This window comes from Rhincodon typus, chromosome 36 (assembly GCF_021869965.1).
Source record: "Rhincodon typus isolate 14 chromosome 36, sRhiTyp1.1, whole genome shotgun sequence".
NCBI lineage: Eukaryota > Metazoa > Chordata > Chondrichthyes > Orectolobiformes > Rhincodontidae > Rhincodon > Rhincodon typus.
In genome coordinates this window covers 1,913,683-1,936,174 of record NC_063367.1, presented here as the reverse complement: position 1 = coordinate 1,936,174, position 22,492 = coordinate 1,913,683, and the positions used below count along the sequence as shown (strand labels likewise).

Here is a 22,492-nt window from a genome sequence, read left to right as displayed (position 1 = left end):
AAACTGACGTTTTCCCAGCCACCATCAGTTCTGAGGAAGGATCACCGGACCCGAAACGTTAACTTTGTTTTCTCCTCCACAGTTGCTGCCAGACCTGCTGAGCTTTTCCAGAAACTTTGTTTTTGTTCCTGATTTACAGCATCCGCAGTTCTTTTGGTTTTTATAAGAGATATTGAAAGTTTAGTCAAAAAGAAAAAGCATTTGTAAGGTTTAAGAAACTGAAATCAGACACGGCCCTTGAGGAATATAAATGAACCAGGAAAGAAATTAAACAAGGAATCAGGAGGGCTAAAAGGTGCCATGAAATGTGCTTGGCAAGTAGGATTATGAAGAATCCCAACACGTTTTATACATATTTCAGGAGCAAGAGGGTAGCTTGGGAAAGGATGGGTCCACTCAAGGATGAAGGAGGGAATTTGTGCATGGAGCCAGAGTTAAGTTGGTAGATCCTTAATGACTACTTTGCATCAGTATTCACCACGGAAAAGGAAATAGATAATGGTAAGATTAAAAGAGGGATATGTTGATATTCTAGGGCACGTTAATATCAAGGACGTGGTGTTGAGTGTTCTAAAAGGCATTAAGGTAGGTAAGTCCCCAGGCCTGATGGAATTCATCCTAAGTTACAGAGGGAGGCAAGGGATGAGATTGCTGGTACCTTGACACAGATCTTTGTATCCATTTTAATCAAAGGCGAGGTTCCAGAAGGCTGCAGCATATTGAGTGTTGTTCCTTTGTTCAAAAAGGTAATAGGGATAATCTAGGAAATTATAGGCCAGTGAGCTTTACATCATTGGCAGGGAAATTATTGGAGAAGATGCTAAGGGACAAGATTTACTCACATTTGGAAAAGAATGGATTTATTAGAAATAATCAGCATTACTTTATCTCCCCCAGGTCTTGTGTCTCAAATCTGATTTGAGTTTTTTGAGGAATTGACAAAGATGATTGATGAGGGTAGGGCAGTGGATGCTGTCTACACAGGCTTCACTAAAGCATTTGACAAAGTCCCTCTAGTATACTGGCTGATACAGAAGATTAAGCCACATGGGATCCATGGTGAGTTGGCAAGTTGGATACAAAATTGGCTTGGTCATAGAAGACATAGGGTAGCTGTGGAGGGGTGTTCTTTTGCCTGGAGGTCTTTGACCAGTTGTGCTCTGCAAGGATCAGTGATGGGACCCCTGTGTTTTTGGTAATTTAGATAAACAATTTAGATGAAAATGGAGGTAGTCTGTTTAAGTTTGCAGATGACACAACAATTGGCATTATGGATAGTGAGGAAGGTTGTCAAAGGATACAGAGCAGTTGGAAAGCTGGAGGGAGAAATGGCAGATGGCATTTAATCCAGACAAGTGAGGGTGATGCATCTTGGGAGGTCAAATGCAAGAGGAAAATGTATACTAATTGGCAGGACTCTTAGGAGCATTGATACAGAGAGGGATCTTGGGGTGTAAGTCCATAACTCCCTGAAAGTGACAACACAAGAGGATAAGGTGATCAAGGCAGCACACAGCATGCTTGCCTTCATCAGTCAGGGCACGGAGCATAAAAATTGGCAAGTCACTTTCCAGCTGTATAAAACATTAATTGGGCCATATTTGGAGTATTGTATGTAGTGCTTGTCACTCAAATAACTCTACAGAGGCCTATATTCCATCCCCAAGTCACCCTGTATTTACACATGAACAGTCCTTGATTACAGTGCTGCCTCATACAGAGTCAGGCAGCAGATTATCAGAATCCCAGATACACAATCTTTTTATGTCAGCCAGGGCTCCCTGATTGGGACTGTTAATCTGAGCTCTTATTCTAGGAGGCTGACCTCGTTACAATCACTACAGCTGCCATACTACAGGAAGGATGAGGCGGCTTTGGAGAGGGTGCAGATGAGGTTTACCAGAACGTTGCCTGGATTGAAGTGTATTATCTATAAGAGGAGATTGGACAAACTTGGATTGTTCCTCTAGAGTACTGGAGGCTGATGGGCGACCAATGATACAAAGTGCATTAAATTATGAGAGGCATGGATTGGGTAGATAGTCGGAGTCTTTTTGCCAGGGTGGAAATTATAAATACTAGAAGGCATATGTTTAAAATGATAGAGGAAAAGATGTGCAAGGCATGATTTTTATGTACAGTGTGGTTGATGCATAGAACATGTTGCCAGGAGAGGTGGTAGAAGCCAGTACGATAGCAACGTTCAAGAGGCAATTAGACAGACACATGAAAAGGCAGGGGAGGGAGGGATACGAACCATATGCGGGCAGGTTGAATTAGTTTGGAACAGCCATGGTGTGCCGAAGGGCCTTTTCCCATGCTTATGTTCTTATTGGCTAACAAATCCTTTATCCATGTTAATATGTTATCCCAATAGCATGTGCTCTAAGCTGGTGTAGTACACGCTAGTGACCATCCTGTCGAATGCCTTTGGAAATCCAAGTACACTATGTCTACAGGTTCCCCTTTATCCACTTCCTCAAAGCAGCTCTAACAAATTAGTTAAACGTGATTTGCCTTTCACAAAAGCATGTTCACTTTGCCAAATGACATTCAGATCCTGCCACAAGCTACTTAATAACGGATCCCAGCAATTTCTCTATGACCCTAGAACTCTGTGGGAAACAAGGCAAGAAATTGCTGGGCCCCTTGCTGAGATATCTGTATTATCAATAGTCACAGGTGAGGTGCTGGAAGGCTGGAGGTTGGCTAACATTGTGCTATTTAAGGAAGGTGGTAAGGAAATGCCAGGGAACTATAGACCGGTCAGCCTGACATCTGTGGTGGGCAAGTTGTTGGAGGGAATCCAGAGAGACAGGATTTACACATATTTGGAAAGGCAAGGATTATTAGGGATAGTCAACTTGGCTTGGTGCGTGGGAAATCATGTCTCACTAACTTGATAGAGTTTTTTGAAGAAGTAACAGAGGATTGATGAGAGCAGAACGGTGGATGTGATCTATGTAGACTTCAATAAGGTGCTTGACAAGGTTCCTCATGGTACACTGGTTAGCAAGGTTAGATCACATGGAATACAGGAAGAATTAGCTATTTGGATACAGAACTGGCTCAAAGGTAGAAAGACAGAGGGTGGTGGTGGAGGGCTGCTTTTCAGACAGGAGGCCTGTAGCCAGTGGTGTGCCACAAGGGTCGGTGCTTTTTGTTATTTACGTAAATGATTTGGATGTGAACATAGGAGGTATGGTTAATAAGTTTGCAGAAGACATTAAAATTGGAGGTTTAGTGGACAGTGAAATAGGTTACCTTAGAGTACAATGAGATCTTGACAAGATGGGCCAATGGACCGAGAAGTGGCAGATGGAGTTTAATTTAGATGTGAGGTGCTGCATTTTGGAAAGGCAAATCAGGGCAGGACTTATACACTTAATAGAAAGGTCTAGGGCAGTTTTGGTAAACAAAGACTCTGGAGTGCACATTCATAGTTCCTTGAAAGTGGAGTTGCAGGTAAATAGGATAGCATAGAAGGTGATGGTATGCTTGCCTTTATTGGTCAGTACAGTGAGAATAGGAGTTGGGAGGTCATGTTGCGCTGTACAGGACATTGGTTAGGCCACTTTTGGAATGCTCATGTAATTCTGGTCTCCCTCCTGTAGGGAGGATATTGTGAAACTTGAAAGGGTTCAGAAAAGATTTATGAGCACGTTGCCAGAGTTGGAGGGATTCAGCTACAGGGAGAGGCTGAATAGGCTGAGGCTATTTTCTCGGGAACATTGGAGGCTGACGGGTGACATTATAGAAGTTTATAAAATCATGAGGGGCATGGATAGGGTAAATAGGCAAGGTTTTTTCCTCGGCGTGCGCGAGTGTAAAACTAGAGGGCATAGGTTTAAGGTCAGAGGGGAAAGATATAAAAGGGACCTAAGGGGCAATTTTTTCACGCAGAAGGTGGTGCATGTATGGAATGGGCTGCCAGAGGAAGTGGTGAAGGCTGGTACAATTACAACATTTAAACAACATCTGGATGGGAATAGGAATAGGAAGGGTTTAGAGGGACATTGGCCAAATGTGGCAAATGGGACTAGATTTATATAGGATATCTGGTCAGCATGGTTGGGTTGGACTGAAGGGTCTATTTCCATGCTGTATATCTCTGATTCTATGTCTTAAATTAAGCTAGTCAGCCTATAGTTTGCTGCTTTCTGACTCCCTCATTTCTTCAAAAAAGGTATTAATTAACTATTTTCTATTCTGATGGGATTCTTCTTGAATGGGGAGACAGTTCAATTTGGTATATGAAATAAATGGACAGTAAATACACAATAACTAGTTTGACCAGAAATATATACCTTACCTGCACCCAGCATGACAGACGGATTACAATTATTTGTACAGCTTATCACCGCTGCAATGACAACAGAACCATGGGCCAGTTTATAATCCTTCCCTTCAAACTCAATTTCAACCACCTCCTTCTGTTTTTCTGGAGATATCTGAAACCCTTTAAAGCCAACCTGCATAAAACATACATTAGCAAGCATTTATACATAAACTGAAATAGTAGAGAATTATATGCTTTTGTATTAGATATGGACAATATGTTTTAAGTAGTTCAAGATCTATTACAGCATACAACTACACACCTACAAGGGACTAAATCTCTGGCCCTTGTTCCAATTTTAGCTTGGAGCCCCTTACTGGGTGTCAAGAGTTTTCCAGTGGGTATTATCATAGAGACAGAATCATTTAGGAGACAGGAGGAAACCATGCAGAGGAAAGCTACGAGTTACATTCCTCACTCTGTCCCCACTAATTCAATGTTTATTTCCTATCATGTGTGAGTCCCAAATACAAATGGCAATTATTTAATCACATCCCTAAGTTGCGTGTGCATGCACATGCAAGTCTGTTTTTGTGTTTTTGGGGTGGCGGGTGGGGATTGAGTGGTAATGGGAATTGGTGGGAAAAGAGAGGAAAAGTTTCATGGCTAAACATGTAACCTGTCCTACAAAATGGCTAAATAATAGATACATCATCACACCAGAGATGCTGCAATTTAGTATTCCACCTGCCACTCAAGTAGAGACTGGCTAATTCTGCAGAGATGGATACCTGAAGCTGAAGTCTGTAAGAGTAAGTCAGTTAACTAGGAGTTGCGGAATAGCATTGCCTGACACATACCGCATTTTTAATTCAGCCTGGATGCAAATGACTGGAATCTGAGGATCTCCTAGTAAAGATTGAAGGTGTGTGCGAACTAAATTATCTAGCAATGTAATTCTTCAACCCACTCTGAGCCCTGTCTGCAGCCTCCTATGTTGCTTCAATGAAGTTTAATTCAAGTTCAAAGAATAATCTTTCAATGAGGTATTTCCTAATGGCTATTCTCAACAATGAGCAAAACAAATTCCCAGCATAGCCACTGTTCCTGAGCTCAAACATTAACTCTGCTCGTATCTTCATGGATGCTGCCTTATCTGCAGGGTTCTTTTTCAGCACTTTCTGATTTTATTTTCTACATCCAGCATCTGCAGTATTTTGCTTTAAAGGTATAGCTCAGATTTCAACCTGAATTTTCCAGCAGTTAATAGAGCAAATTGTACCCAGGGTCCTGAACTAGTACAATATCAATGTCCTATTTAGAACTCTGTACTCAATTCCTTTCTATTTGTTTAAATGGAGCTGTGAATCCAGCTATCCATTGCATAATCTCTACTCTTGAAAAAGATCTCAGAACTGTTACAGGGCAGGAGGCTTTTACACCCATCATGTCAGCTCTCTGAGTGAGCTTCACACTTAGTGCCATTCCCTCACCTTCCCCTAGTAACTCATCACATTGTTCCTTTTCAAATAAGGATTGAATTTCCTCTGGAACACTGAGCTTGAACCTGCCTCCTCCACATTTGGGCCAGCACTTTTCATGTCCTAATCTCTTGCTGAGTTAATAAGTTTTTCCTCAAATCACTTTGCTTCTTTTACCAATTATATTGAATTTGTGCCCTCTTATTCTCAATCAAGAATAGGAACATTTCTCCATATTCATTCTGTTCAGACCCCTCAGCATTTTGTAAACTTCAGTCAGGTCTCCTCTCAGCCTTCTCTCAAATGGAATACTGTCCCAAATTCTCTAATCTATCTTCAGAACTGAAATTCCTCACCCCTAGAACCATTCTTTGTGATGCCTTCCTAATTTTCCTGAAGTGCGGCACCAGATACAATTTTACAGCTGAGGTCAAATTAGTGCCCTATAGGATTTCCACAAATTTATGGCAGTTAACAAAAAGTTAAAATTCCAAAAAAAAAAAAAAAAAAAAAAATCAGTATTCAAAGGACCAAGTCAAATTTTCAATGTTCTTGTTAAATTAGATTACTTTAGCAGGTCCCATGTTTGGAACACCCAGTTCCAAAAGTGCAACTTATACACGTCACTGGCAGAACTAACCTGTATTCCTCCCCACTCTGTGAAAGGGCCTAAAACAGATCAGTGATATTCTGGGTCCCAGGTCGAGTGACTCAATGAATAAATAGTCATTTGTGCTGAACAAGTTTACAACGAGAGTTTAGTTTTAACGTACAGCTTCACTATGGTGTGGAATGTAAACCTCCCTTTTCACTGCATGTTACAAATTTTATATTGGTTCGGAGAAGATTTACTGCATTACAAACATTTTCGTCTCCCCTTTACTTTGACAAAATAATGAAATAAATTATTTTGTAACCTTTCACAAGATTCATGTCCAGATTAAAACACACAGCAGTTTTGCTGATCTTCAAAAACTCCAAGCGCACACACCTTTTCATTCAGGCTGTTCTGAAAATCTTTCTTCATGTCATTTACCATGACTCTGTCCTGTGGCCGTTTTGGACCGCTCACGTATGGGACGATACCTGACAGATTCAGTTCTATAACCTGCGAAATGGATACAGAAGATGTCAGTGTACACTGGCCAATCTTAAAACAACAAACGTCAACATATTTTGTCCAATTGCTTCATACTTCCAAAATCTCAAACAGAGATCTGTACACAGTAAACTCTTTAACAATTGCCTGTTGTTGGTGCTTTATGCCCAAGGATGTGTTCCCAACCCTGTACACCCATGACTCTGTATCCAAATTCTGAATGACTGCCATCTACAAGTTTGCTGACCACACTACAATGGATATCAAACAACGATGAGTCAGAACACAAGGAGGAGATAGAGGGCTTGGTGACATGGTGCAATGTTAAAAACCTCTCTCTCAACGTCAAAGCTAAAGAACTGATCATTGACTTCAGAAAGAAAGGAGGAGAACACACCCCCACCTACATCAATGGAACTGAGGTTGAGAGGATGGACAGTGTCAAGTTCCTCAGAGTGACGATAACCGACAACCTGTCCTGGAATGCCCACGTAGGTGTGACAGTCAAGGCGGCACAACAATGCCTCTTCTTCCTCAGGCAGTTCAGGAAATTTGGCATGTCCGTAAGGACCCTCACCAACTTTTACAGATACACCATTGAAAGCACACAGTCCGGGTGCGTAACGGCCTGGTACAGCAACTGCTCTGCCCAGGACCGTAAGAAACTACAGAATGTTGTGCGCACAGCCCAGGCCATCACTGAAGCCAACCTCCCATTCGTGGACTCCGTTTCTACCATCAACGTCAAAGACCTATCCCACCCCAGTAATGCTCTCCCACAATCTCTTCCATCTGGCAGAAGATGCAGAAGCTTGAACAAGCACCAGCAGATTCAAGAACAGCTTCTTCCCTGCCATTATTAGACTCACCAATGGACTCTCTAACTTTAACTAACATTGATCTTGTTAATGTTGTTCTTGCCTCATGCACGCCCTGTACAGTGTGACCCGTATGCCTCACACTGTCCAAGTTTTTTTTCACCCTATGATCTGTACGTCCTTACTTACTATGATCTGCCTGTATTGTTCACAAAGCTTTTCATTGTACTTGGTACACCTGACAACAAATAAAATTAAACCAAATCCATTGAGTTCGATAAGAATTCTGATTGTTTCAGCAACATTTATTCCTAAACTTTCCCCCCAAAAAATGCTCATATCGCCAACAAATTTATTTCTCTGGTTTTGTAACTTTTGTGTACATTGCTAGCTATTCTAGCAGAATTTTAGAATGCTTACACATGATGTTACATGTGCTTTAATTGGATTATAAGATTATAACTTGAGGTAAGTGCTGTAACAAAGCAAAGGAACTGCATTCATATAGTGCCTTTCAGTCATCAGTATGCCCCAAAATACTTCAATGTCACTGGGTCAAAATCCTGGAACACCCTCCCTATGGCACTATGGTTGTGCCTATACTTCTGCAGAACTGCGACAGCTCCGGGCAGTAGCTCCCCACCACCTTTTCCAGGGAAATGAGGGATGAGGAATAAATGCTGGTTCAGTTAGCAAAGCCCACATCCTATGAATGAACAAAAAAAAAACTATGAAGCACTTTCGATGTGTAGCTGAGATTCCGTAGGCCTTTTTAATCAGAACTCTCAACTCTTCCTGCCACCCTCTGAGAGATCTGAATGCGCATCTTCAAATAAGAGTTATACAGCACAGAAACAGACCTTTCAATCCAACTTCTATGCGCTGACCAGATATCCTAAACTGATCTAGTCCCATTTGCCAGCATTTGGCTCATTTCCCTCTGAATCCTTCCTATTCACGTTCCCATCCAAATGCCTTTCAAATGTTGTAATTGTACCCACCTGCACCACCTACTCTGGCAGCTCATTTCATACATGTACCACCCTCTGTGTGAAAAAGTTACCCCTCAGGTCCCTTTTAAATCTTTCCCCTCTCACCTTACTCCTATGCCCTCTCGTTTAGATTCCCCTACCCTGGGGAAAAGACCATGGCTGTTCACCATATCCACCCCCCTCATGATTTTATAAACCTCTATGCAGGTCAGCCTCTGATGCTCTAGGGAAAAAAGCCCCAGGCCTGTTCAGTCTCTGCAAATAGCTCAAGCCTTCCAATCCCGGAAACATCATTGTAAATCTTTTCCAAACCCTTTCAAGTTGTACAACATCGTTCCTATAGCAGGGAGACCAGAATTGTACACAGTATTCAAAAGAGGCCTCAATGATGTCATGTTCAGCCACAACAGGACATCCCAACTTCCATACACAATGCACTGATCAAGCATGTTGTTCCAGTCCCACTGATACCTTTAAAACTAAATTATTTAATTTAAATTCTCTTTGCTTGGTTTTCCTACCAAAATTAATCACCTGGGAATATTCCGGGTCTTCTGAGGGATTCTGATAGTTTCTGAACAGCTTCACAGCTTTTAAATAGGTTTCCACAGTTTCAAGCTTTGTTTCACTACAACCTGTTGTTTAAGAAGAAAAGTTAAGTTCAAAGAAAAAGCCCATGACATTTGAGAGATTCTACAAATTTTCCAGTCTGTCTCACCTGTCTGCTTCAAGTGCCTTACTGTAATCTCGTCAACTGGGAAAAAGCTCACAGTAGCACCATATTCAGGACACATGTTTGCTATTGTTGTTCTGTCTGCTACAGACAGTTGGGACACCCCTGGACCAAAGAACTCGACAAACTTTCCCGAAACTCCTACTAGTCGGAGATGCTAGGGGGTAGTTGGGAAGAAAATTAACAAAAATGAATCATCACCTCTCTTTGCTTAGTTAACATTACAACTTGAAGTGCAAAAGAAAAATTCCAGAACATTGTCCTACCTTTGTTATACTTAAAACAACATCGATTGAAGTAGCCAAAGGGTCTGTGGTCCCCACTAGTTTACATCCGACTACCTCAGGTAACGTCAGCGTGACTGGTTGGCCCAGCATGACTGCCTCACTCTCTATCCCACCAACCCCTGGAAAGAAAACAAATACCACTCTATTCGCTTATGTGACATAAAGACAAGAAACACCTTTATAAGCAATCAAGCAAGCATTTTGCAAAATGTCTTCAGAAATATTCCACTGTGGGTGCAAATTCAGCATATATTAACACCTTCGCCCAGATCCAATTGGCATGCCACATAAAGCGTAGGTGTGAGGTTATTTTCTACCCAATAATTAGCTATCACATTACATGCTACTATATACAATACACAAACCTTTTTAACTGATCATGCAATTTTGGAGCTGAGCAAATAGCAATATCAAATCTGGCATTTTTCAGATGCTTAAGTTGCTAACGTCAGTATAGAAAATTGTGATATCCAATACTCTGAATGAAGTACCTTTGAACAAATAGAAGGTGGTTACAATTTTTAAAAAAAATTAATTTAATGGTCATGAACACTGGATCTGGTCATAAACTAGTGTAAAACAGCTGACAATTCTTTAACACATCAAAAGAAAATATAATTATGACTGCAATTCAGATATTCTGTAACTAAAATGTCGCTGGCACATTTAAGAACAATGTGAAAGCTAACCAATTATCTTTGCATTATTGTCTCTGAGCCAACAATTTGGAATTCATGTTGACACTATTATAGAGACATAAGAACTAGGAGCAGTAGGAGGCCATCTGGCCCCTCGAGCCTGCCCCGCCATTTAATAAGATCATGGCTGATCTTTTTGAGACTCAGCTCCACGCACCCACCCACTCACCATAACCCTTAATTCCTTTACTGTTCAAAAATTTATCTAGCCTTGTCTTAAAAACATTCAGCGAGGTAGCTTCAACCGCTTCACTGGACAGGGAATTCCAGATTCACAACCCTTTGGGTGAAGAAGTTCCTCCTAACCTCAGTCCTACATCTGCTTCCCTTTATTTTGAGGCGATGCCCTCTAATCCTAGTTTCACCTGCTAGTGGAAACTACTTCCCTGCCTCCACCTGATCTATTCCCTTCATATTCCTATATGTTTCTATAATATCTCCCCTCATTCTTCTGAATTCCAATGAGTATAATCCCAGCCTGCTCAGTCTCTCCTCATAATCCAACTCTCTCAACTCTGGAATCAACCGAGTGAATCTCCTCTGCACCCCCTCCAGTGCTAGTATATCCCTTCTCAAGTAAGGAGACCAAAACTGCACACAATACTCCAGGTGTGGCCTCACCAGGACTCTTATACAGCTGCAGCATAGCCTCCCTGTTTTTAAACTCCATCCCTCTAGCAATGACAGACAAAATTCCATTTGCCTTTTTAATCACCTGCTGCACCTGCAATCCTACTTTTAGCGATTCATGCACAAGAACACCCAAGTCCCTCTGCACAGCAGCATGCTGCAATTTTTTACCATTTAAAACATAGTCCATTTTGCTGTTATTCCTACCATAGTGGATGACCTCACACTTATCAACATTGTACTCCACCTGCCAGACCTTTGCCCACTCACTTAGACTATCTATATCCCTCTGCAGACTTTCAGTGTCTTCTGCACCCTTTGCTCTACCACTCACCTTAGTGTCATCTGCAAATTTTGACACACCACACTTAGTCCCCAACTCCAAATCATCTATGTAAATTGTAAACAATTGCGGTCCCGACACTGATCCCTAAGGCACAACACTAGCCACTGACCGCTAACCAGAAAAACACCCATTTACCCCTACTCTTTGCTTTCTACTAGTCAACCAATCCTCTATCCATGCCAATACATTACCTGTAATACCGTGCAACTCTATCGTTTGTAGTAGCCTTTGGTGTGGCACCTTGTCAAATCCCTTCTGGAAATCCAGATACACCACATCCACAGGTTCCCCATTGTCCACCATGCAAGTAATGTCCTCAAAGAATTCCACCAAATTAGTTAACATGACCTACCCTTCATAAACCCATGCTGAGTGTTCCCAATGGGACAATTTATATCCAGATGTCTTGCTATTTCTTCCTTAATGATAGATTCAAGCATTTTCCCCACTACCGAAGTTAAGCTAACTGGCCTATAATTACCTGCTTTTTGTCTACTTCCTTTTTTAAACAGTGGCGTCACATTGGTTGTTTTCCAATCTGCGGGAACCACCCCAGAGTCCAGTGAATTTTGGTAAATAATTACTAGTGCAGTTGCTATTTCCTCATCACCTCTTTTAGTACCCTGGGATGCATTTCATCAGGGCCAGGAGACTTGTCTACCTTTAGCCCCATTAGCTTGCCCAGCACTGCCTCCTTAGTGATGATGATAGTTTCTAGGTCCTCACCTGCTCTCATCTTCTTGCCATCAGTTTTCGGCATGTTATTTGTGTCTTCCACTGTGAAGACCGATACAAAATAACTTTAATGCCTCGGCTATTTCCTCATTCCCAGTTATTAAATTGGCCTTCTCATCCTCTAAAGGACCAATGTTTACCTTCACCACTCTTTTACGATTTACATATTTATAGAAACTTTTGCTGCCTGTTTTTATATTCTGAGCTAGTTTACTCTCATAATCTATCTTACTTTTCTTTATAACTTTTTTTTGTGGCTTTCTGTTGGCCTTTAAAGATTTCCCAGTCTACTAGTTTCCCACTACTCTTTGCTTTTTTATATGTGTTTTTTTTCAATCTGATACTTTCCTTTATTTCCTTAGACATCCATGGCTGGCTCTCTCTTTTCCTACAGTTCTTCCTTATCACTGGAATATACTTCTGCTGAGCACTGAAAAATCGTTTTGAAAGTCCTCCATTGTTCCTCAATTGACCCACCATAAAGTTTTTGCTCCCATTCTACCTTAGCTAACTCCTCCCTCATCCCATCATAGTCTCCTACGTTTAAGCACAGGACATAGGTACTGGATTTAACCTTCTCACACTCCATCTGTATTTTAAATTCGACCATACTGTGATCGCTCCTTCCGAGAGGATCCCTAACTGAGACTGCAGAGGTTCGATGAAGTCTTCACATCATCTTCACGTAGCAATTAGGAATGGGCAGCTAATACAGACAATCTGGATAACCCATAAACAGGAGACAGAAAAGTTCAGCCTGGACTTGTGAATGTTGAGTGAACATGCAAACTGTTCCAAGGTCTACCAAAGTTGAAGTCTACGCAACCATGTTCTCTCAGCACAAAGTCAAATGACCATTTTATTTTGTTTTTAGTAATAGGGAAAGACAATTCACAGGAAAGTCTTTTCAAGCAGCCTCACTTTTTCTCATACAAGACAAAAATAGGGCATTATCTTTAAACTGCAAGGATGACATTAGGACCATGTCGTCATCATCATCAACGGCTGTCCCTCGCAGACGAGGATGACTCTCTTCCACTCTTAGGGTGAGTCCACAGGTGGCTGTACAGATCCATGCATCTAACGCAGGCTCTGTTACACTCGGGGCAGAAGGCGGTCACGGGAAGGGGTTTTCACTTAACTTCCACTTTTTCCCCCAATAGCAGTCTCAAGGTGCTCAACGTCTTCCTCGATGCTCCTTCTCCATTTTGGACAGTCTTGGGCCAGTGATTTCCTGATATCTGTGGGAATGCCGCAAACTATCACTGAGGCTCTTCCTCTGTCCACCTGGGGCTTGCCTGCCGTTTTGAAGCTGGGAGTGGAGGACCTGCTTGGGGAGTCTCGTGTCGGTCATGTGGACAACGTGCTCAGCCTCTCGCAGCCAATCAAGGGTGGTTAGTGTCCCAATGATGGGGACGTTTACCTGGTCAAGGATGCTGGTGTTGCTACATCTTTCTTCCCAAGGATTCACAGGATCATAGAATCATAGAATCCCCACAGTGTGGAAACAGGCCATTCAGCCCAACAGGTCCACACCACCCCTCCAAAGAGCATCCCACCCAGATCCATTCCCCTAACCCTGAATCTCCCATGTCTAACACACCTAACCCAAACATCCCTGGGGATTATGGACAATTTAGCTTGGCCAATCCACCTACCCTGCACATCTTTGGACTGTGGGAGGAAACCGGAGCACCTGGAGAAAACCCACGCAGACACGGGGAGAATGTTCAAACTCCACACAGACAGTCACCTGAGGCTGGAATTGAACCTGGATCCCTGGCTCTGTAGGCTAGCAGTGCCAACCACTGAGCCACCGTGCTGCCCTATCTTGCGCAGGCAGCGTTTGCGGTACTGCTCTAGTGCCTAGAGGTACCTGCTATAGACAGTCCACGTCTCAGAGCCGTATAGAAGGGTGGGAACCACAACAGCTCTGTGAACCATGATCCTGGCGTTGGATCTTATACTGTTGCTCTCAAATACCCTTTTCCTCAGGCTGTGCTAGCACACTGAATGTGGTGCTGTATCTCTTCATCAATAGCCATGTAACCAGACATCAACCAACACCTGCTTGAAAATTTTGTTAGGGTAACTGGTCAAACATATGAGTTTCGACACAAGTATTTGAATCTACTTCTACAATAGTTCTTAACACTTTAGGTCGAAGGATACTTTTTCAAAGGGTTTAATAATTATTGACATGCTTTGAATAGCATTGTGGCTGAATACTTCATTACACGGTATCTTCCTGCTCTTACTGGAATGGTATTAGACTGAGAGCCTTCTCACCTTGGGAATTCAGGAGAGACTTTACACCTTCCACCTTGTGAGAAAAATGCTAAGTGAAAGACTTCTGTTTACTGCCCTGTCCACTTTGTGGCACATGGCATTCAAGCAACTGTGACTCAGCTAGCAACTGGAGTGGACATGGGCATGCACCCAGCCTGAGCTGTCATAGCAGCCTGTCACATTCAAACATTTCACACAGCACCATTTAAAAATTACAGGTCTGAAGAGGAAATTTCATTTTAAAAAAGGTACAAAATGTTCTACTCCATGAAGCCAGGTGAAGAATGCAACTGGAGTTTCATCTTTTACAATCTTTCACTTAGTGATACCCAATGTGCATGCTAAACTCATGCTGCTCAATCCTTTCTTACGTACATATAACTCCTAATATCCACATGAAACCCCAGTTCATGATCACCACCTGAATACAATTAAACACAATTAAAATACAGTAAATAAACAAACAACAGCAAGAGCCTCTCTCTCCTTATTCTGGTTCTGTTCCTCAACTCTAAAGACTGTGAAAATGGCGAGGCTCTCAGTGCACGTGAATTAACATAGGTAGCGGGTCATTGCAAATGAACCTACTTGGGTTGGCTCTTGTACATTCAGCCTCGAAAGCCTTTAAATCAGACTCCTCAGTGAGGGTTTGTCAAAAACATTCAGAAAATACAGATAACTCCCAATTAACTGGGTCACTGACATTCATGCTTTAAAAGAAATGACCAATTTTAAACAAATGAATTTAAGAGACTACAAATAACTAAACAGTCAGATGTCAATTATTTGTACAGCTGTTTTAAGTGAAGGGGTTTGGTTCTAGTTGCCCAATTTAAGTGGTTATAGGTAACAAGTGAGAGATTAAATGCACACTTACCCCATCCTAGAATTCCAAGACCATTCACCATAGTCGTATGAGAATCGGTGCCTACCACACTATCGGGGAAGAAAACGTCTCTTAGATCAAACACTACGCGGGACAGGTATTCTAGGTTTACTTGGTGCACTATTCCACTTCCTGGTGGCACCACAGTCACATTCTGAAATACTTTGGAAGCCCACTGCATCAAAAGGATGGAGAGCAGGAGAAAAAGTGATTAAAAATTTTTAAAATCAAATGAAGCTAACATCACATTCCAACTCTGAAACAGTTCTGTGGTACATTTTAAAATTCCTGCTTTGATCTGGCTCAAATCAGAATGGGGTTCTACCTTTACAGATTTTTCTTCACTAGAGACAGCCCTCAAAAAGAACACATTTCTTGCAAACTGCTGTCCCTGCCTGCCTTTGTTATGGAATGTGTTGAGTGTAAATGCAGCCCTCTATAAACATTTTACAGACACTAATGCCCTTCAAAACAGCAACAGAAAATTCAAGAACCAATTAACAGATAAGGCAGAACCTGTAGATAAAACACAGAGACTGACATTTCACTTGGGTCACTGCGCTTTGATCTAAATACCAAGAAGCACTGTCCCCTGGTGATCCCTCGTAGTGACGATGCTTGCACAGAATCCCAAAGGAGCAAGAGAGACAGACAGAAAGAGAATGAGAAAGAGAGAGGCTACAAGGGACAGAAGTGAAAAGTAAAAGGCTAAGGGGGTAGAAAAAGAGCAGAATTAAAAAGAACATCCAAAATCTGCATTTGACATGGGCAGTTAGTCATTGGCCAGCTCATGCTCAATGAGCAGTTGATGTGCCTTCTTGAGCTTTCAGCATCAAAGGTCACACCATCACAGACAGTCTAATGCATTCTCTTACCAGCTACTGGGGTCAAAGCCAATCTTCTTCAAGTCAGTTTTCAGTGTACCTCTGAAACACTTCAATCAGTACAATTTCTACCCCCAGCCTGCAACCAAGTGTTCAGATTCTGATGCACTGTCCAGTCCAGTACAGTTGCCATGTGACAACAGTCTACGCTTTAGGTGCCTGCTTCCGGGAGGATACTTGTGTTCATCCCACAGTCTAATCTGGTGTTCTGGAAGCATTATGGCACGTTATCCAAAGTCAATAGTACTATTGTAAAAAGAGCCAGTTTTATACCTTGCTTGGTCTCAGGGTAGTCCAAAGCACTTTACTATAAGACCATAACACTAAGACATAGTAGCAGAAATCAGGCCATTTGGCCTACCAAGTCTGCTCCGCCATTCAATCATGGCTGATAAGTTCTTCAACCCCATTCTCCTGCTTTCTCCCCGTAACCCTTGATCCTCTTGATAATCAAGAGCCTATCTATCTCAGTTTTAAATGTACTCAATGACCTGGCCTCCACAGCCTTCTGTGGCAGTGAATTCCATAGATTCCACCCTCTGGCAGAAGTAGTTTCTCCCTATCTCTAAAAGGTGTTCCCTTTACTCTAAGGTTGCGCCCTCGGGTCCTAGTCTCTCCTATCAATGGAAGCATCTTCCCAACATCCACTCTGTCCAGGCCTTCAGTATTCTGAAAGTTTCAATTAGATCCCCCCTCATCCTTCTAAACTCCAATGAGTATAGTCTCAGAGTCGTCAAACATTCCTCATATGTTAAGCTTTCCATTCCTGGGACCACTCTCGTGAACCTCCTCTGAACCCACTCCAGGGCCCGTACATCCTTCCTGAATTATGGGACCCAAAACTGCACACAATACTCCAAATGTGGCCTTATAAACTAGAACCTTATAAAGCCTCAGTAGTACATCCCTGCTTTTATATTCAAGTCCTCTCAAAAAACATTGCATTTGCCTTCCTGACTACTGACCCAACCTGCAAGTTTACCTTGAGAGAATCCTGGACTAGAACTCCCAAATCTCTTTGCACTTCAGACTTCTGAATTTTCTCCCCATTCAGAAAATAGTCCATGCTTTTATTCTTCTTGCCAAAGTGCATGACCTCATACTTTCCCACGTTGTACTCCATCTGCCACTTCTTTGCTCACTCTCCTAACCTGTCCAAATCCTTCTGCAGCTTCCCCACCTCCTCAATACTACCTGTCCCTCCACGTATCTTTGTATCGTCTGCAAACTTAGCCAGAATGCCCACAGTTCCCTCATCTAGATCATTAATGCACAAAGTGAAAAGTCGCAAGTGAAACACAGCAGCCAATATTCACACTGAAAGCTCCTACAAACATCCAAGTGTTAATGACCAGATCATTGATTTTATGGATGTTAGGAATAAAGATTAGGATCAAGGAATAAGTATCATTCAAGGCACTGGAAATAATACTGCACTTCTTTTAGTGCAATGGTAGAACATCAGAAGACGCCTGATTTAACACTTCACCTGAAAGATGACACTCTCAGTATGGCACTGAAATGTCAGACTAAATCTGTGTTAGTCTCTAATGTACAATAACCTTCCAAATCTAAACTAAGCCATGGCTAAGTGGAATTAAATTGGATAAATGCGCCATGAAGTACTGTAAAAAAATTTAAAGGCTTACTTTATAACAAGGTTGGAAATTTTGTTTTATTCATTAATGGGATGAGGGCATTGCTGGCTAGGCAGGCAGCATTCCAGACCAAGTAAGGAAGGCAATTTCCTTCCCTAAAGGACATTAGTGAACCAGATGGGTTTTTCCAACAATCAATAATGGATTCATGGTCATCATTAGGTTCTTAATTCCAGATATTTTACTGAATTCAAATTCCACCATCTGCCATGGCAGAATTCGAACCCAGGGCCCCAGAATGTTATCTGGGTTTCAGAATTAACAGTCCAGCAATAATACCACTAGGTCATCCCTTGCCTATACATTTCTGAACTAAATGGAAAAATATATAAAATGAATGAAAACATCTCAAATATCTGAAAGAATGCTACACTCTCTCAAATGAGCTAGTAAACGGAGTCCGTTCCAACGGATGCATTTAAAAGATTCCAGGTTGTTACCCAAAAGAGAGCTGGGAGTTCACTCAAGTCCCGAGCAACACTGGCTTGTTGTTCTTTGTAGAATCTCCCTGCACAGAAATCAATTCCTGTTTGCTTGCATAAGAGGAACTACATTTCAAAGTACCACAGGATATTTTTAGAACATAAAAATCACTATTTGAATGCCAGTTCACTCTTTCAGAATGAGCTGACTTTAAAAAAGGGTGATAGATCTCTTTAAAACTTTTTTGCAACCATGGGATAACTACCAAACCTTTTTTGATTAGGGTTGCGCTCAGTCACTATTTTTGTCGGTATTCCACTTTTCTTTCTACACTCTACCCTAAAATAAGAGACAGTTTGTTTGATCATGCATTGCTCACAAAAGCTTGCATTCTACCTTGCACTGTCCTCTCTCACTCAGGCACTGACTGCACTAGTCCTAGGAAAATGTCGGTTTATATGCAGAATATTGCATAAAAACTGACATTTTCCCAGCTACCTTCAGTTCGGAGGAAGGGTCACTGGATCGAAACCTTAACTCTGATTTTGTCTTCAGAGGCTGCCAGTTGTACTGAGCTTTTCCAGCAACTTCTGATTTTGTTCCTGATTTACAGCATCCACAGCTTTTCTGTTTTTACACTAGTCCTAGGCAGGAAGAGTATGTAATCAACACTAAAATCACAATCAAACTGTACACCATCACCTCTTTCCCCTTACCCATTTTATTTTAGAAACAGCTTTGTTTTCTCCGAGTTATCATTTGAAACAGCTTTCAATTTGCATCAAATGATACACTAATTATGTCTGCATAAGTGAGAGCTTCCCATATGGAACCCCCAGTTGAAATTCTGGGGTCACAAACTCTTGAGGTAGCAACAGAACTTTGACAGTTATAACAACAGTAGCACCACTCTCTCAGTTCGCAGCTGAGGTATAACCACAATTTCCTAGCATCAAATTGGAGTCACAGTGAAAAAACACTTGGGAAGCACTGGCATAAGCAACTTTCAGTCAAAGAAAATTTTCAAGATCTGTGGCTTTCTGCTACATAGCCCAGAGAGAGAGTGACAACAGAGTTTAACCTGGGGATTAAACACCTAGAAATATTTAGACCAGAGCAGAGTACACACACGTAACTCAGTTGTCATTTCTCCGACTTTAGTTTTAGATTTTCATTATAATTAAGAAAGTAGGGTTTTGGAATGAAAACTGCAAACTTGAGAACAAATAGTACCACAATGTCCATGGGGAGTGTGTACTCATTCTGACAAACTTACCTACAGTTTCCATTCAAAGTATGGACAAATGACTTCATTATAGAAAGTAACCCTGAAATACCATATTTTAATAGATATATGCACCTTAAAAAATTGCAGCCGTTCCTTATTTCTGCTGAATTCCATTTCTTGGTTCTTTATTAAAGTTTCTGGTCTAGAGAAAATTTTAAAAAAGTCAATGAGTAATAGCAATGATTTTAAATTTGATTTTTAACCACAGACAAACCACAATGATATACTGCTATTTGCATTTAATGGAGTGCAACAAGCAAGAAACACTTCTGCCTCTGTCTTTGACATCACTTCGCCTCAACCGTGACAAACAGAGCACACCAGGTGAGACTGTAATCTTGAAGATGTGACTAACTTCAGAAGATGGTGACTTTCCAGTTTTCCATTGCAAAATATTAAGCAGCAGTGAGCAGAAAGGCCAGTCTTACCCAGTTACAGGTTGCAGGTGAAAAGGACAAAGCAGAGGTGTGTTCTCTATCTCTGTGGTGCGTGGTTTTGAGGAAGGGGAGCTCGCTTCACTGTGGCATGAACTCAAACAGCTGATGGAACGTTGGCAAGGCGAGCTTTTCGATGGCAGCTTGCTGCTGGAAACTCTAGGCACTGCTCCAGAGCCATCTCCACCCCCTGGATTTGGAGCGTTTTGAATGGCACTAACCAAAAAAAGCAAAAGATGTACAATTACCGGCCCTGCGGATTAAGTGGCTCATTTACAAAACAAAAATTATAAGAGCTGAATTTGCAAAATGCTCTTTAACTAATCCATTTTATAAGAACATCAGCAGGAGTGGGTGATTTGGCTCCTTGAGACTGTGCTGCCTTCAATAAGAGTACGGGTGATCAGTCTGTGGCCCGAACTCCACTTTCCTGCACGTCTCCCACAACCCCAACACCCCGTCAATGATAAAACTGCCTCTCTCTCATCTTTGGACAGTAGAAGAAAATTTCCTTTACATATTGGTTTAAATTTACAAATTAATTTACCAAACAGATAAGTACATATAGGTTTCAGGTTTGTCTACAAAAAGATACAAAAAAGTGTGAAAAGTATACTGATGCTTCTATAGTTGAAAATGAGATTTTGCAAATCTACAAGGAAAGAGCCGGGGAGTGGGGCCATTGGATAGATCTTGCAAAGACCCCATACAGATATGACAGAGTGGCCTACGGCTATTCTATACAATCTAATGGATTTACGATGATTCTATTTTCTGACATTACCACATCAAATACAATGTTAAATAAGTGCAATCAGTACAGACCCTATGGTCTCTCTGTACATCCTAAATAATAGAAATATTATGCCAGTGAGTAAGAAAGTATTAAGAAGAGTCTAAAATTCGATGACTCTTTGGATTTCCTCAAAGATCTCATTTTGAAAACCTATTCTTCAGTAGAATAGACTGGAAAATCTTGCAACACTGATGAAGGGTTAGTGGGCTCATTGCATCTGGGCCAGCTATCTTTGACCCTTTCTCCCTACATGGCAACATATTTGAGCCAAGATAAGCTGCTTAGCTGCCCATCACCAAGACTGGCATTTTCAATTTCTATAACAGCAAACTCCACTCTGATCTGATAAAACTTTCCTTACTCTGTCACCTTTACACTTGAGTATTGCAGCAGACTCCTTGCCAGCCTCCCAAATTCTACCATCTGTCGATGCAAAATAATCCTAAATTTTGTTTGTCACGTCCTAACTCGCAGCGAGTCCTGTTCACCTATGACCATTGTGCTCACGCACTATCACTGGCTCCTCATCAAGCAAAAACTTCATTTTAAAATTCTCATTTCGGTTTATAAACCCTTCCATGCCAAAGGCCCTCGCTGCCCTTGTAATCTCCAGTCCCAAAAACCCTCCAATATATCTACACGGCTTGAGTTTGATTATCCTGAATTTAAATGTTCACCGTCAGTGGCGGAGCATTCAGCTGCCAAACCCTAAGCTCTGGAAATCACTCCCTAAACCTCTTCATCTCTTGAAACTAAACATTAAAACTTGAAGAAATTTTAGTTTTCTAGCCTCATGTCTCTTGTCAATTTTTGCCTGATAATGCTTCAGAGAAATGCAATGGAATGTCTTACTACGTTAAAGCATTTTAGAGATTGCTAAATGCACATACAAATCGTGATTGCAGAAACTGATGCAGTTCAGCAATGTAAAATTCCAAGCAAATTTTAGTCATGTTTCATTTCCTTGCCTTTTACTAAAATCAATCTGTATTGAATGGTCAACAATCAGATCAGTTGGACAGACTGGATTGACTTTGCTAGGGTCTCCTCCATGTTTCTTCACTGCTTCCCTCATGGCTGCAAAATCCACCACTGCAGGAATCCCACTGAAATAAATGAAACAGACAATCAAAGACATTAACTAACCTCCTGCGTTTGGAAGGAGGAAACATATGAGATTGCACTGCTTATTGATTCCACCACTAGGTGCTGTGAATGATTGCACAAGCCTACAAGCACAGGTTGGAAGTGATGTGGCAGCCAATGAAACGGCAGCTGCCTGGAACCATAGTAGCACTGCCCATATAATCATGCTGCAGGTCCCAGGCAAACCCCCGAGTGCTGGCGCTCAGTAAAATCCACACACGGTCAACTGAACTCATGTTGAACAGCAATACAGGAACCTGCCTGCAGCCTAAGTCTGATACAGAGTAAAGAGTGTTGCCTCCCTAGGTAAAGCAAAGTGACTTTAATCAGTTATTCTTTTGGAAGTGAAAGGAGCAACTACAATCTATGGAAGGAATTGGTGCAAATAGGCTAAATCCATTTAAAGCTGTGTCACTTCATATTGCTGCTATAGAAAGCAAAGCCAACTAAATGCCATAAAGGAAATGCACGCAGTAGACAGTAGGTCTGCTGCTGTAGAGATGTCAAAACACTTCCGGAGAGATCACAGATTACAAAGTGTGGAGCTGGAGGAACACAGCAGGCCAGGCAGCATCAGAGGAACAGGAAAG

The 22,492-nt window shown here is 41.7% G+C and overlaps 1 protein-coding gene across 1 annotated transcript in view; it reads right to left on the bottom strand.

Moving 5' to 3' along the window:
- The window catches only part of ireb2 (iron-responsive element binding protein 2), a 76,038-nt gene that overhangs the window by 34,177 nt on the left and 19,369 nt on the right, over nucleotides 1–22,492 (bottom strand). Inside the window, exons 4-12 of the mRNA XM_048617020.1 lie at nucleotides 21,725–21,862; nucleotides 19,955–20,176; nucleotides 19,599–19,668; nucleotides 15,265–15,448; nucleotides 9,669–9,808; nucleotides 9,388–9,559; nucleotides 9,204–9,304; nucleotides 6,752–6,868; nucleotides 4,308–4,472 (exon numbers count right to left, since the gene is read on the bottom strand). Of these exons, the coding sequence (XP_048472977.1) occupies nucleotides 4,308–4,472; nucleotides 6,752–6,868; nucleotides 9,204–9,304; nucleotides 9,388–9,559; nucleotides 9,669–9,808; nucleotides 15,265–15,448; nucleotides 19,599–19,668; nucleotides 19,955–20,176; nucleotides 21,725–21,862 (1,309 nt within the window). The remainder of the gene's footprint in view (nucleotides 1–4,307; nucleotides 4,473–6,751; nucleotides 6,869–9,203; nucleotides 9,305–9,387; nucleotides 9,560–9,668; nucleotides 9,809–15,264; nucleotides 15,449–19,598; nucleotides 19,669–19,954; nucleotides 20,177–21,724; nucleotides 21,863–22,492) is intronic.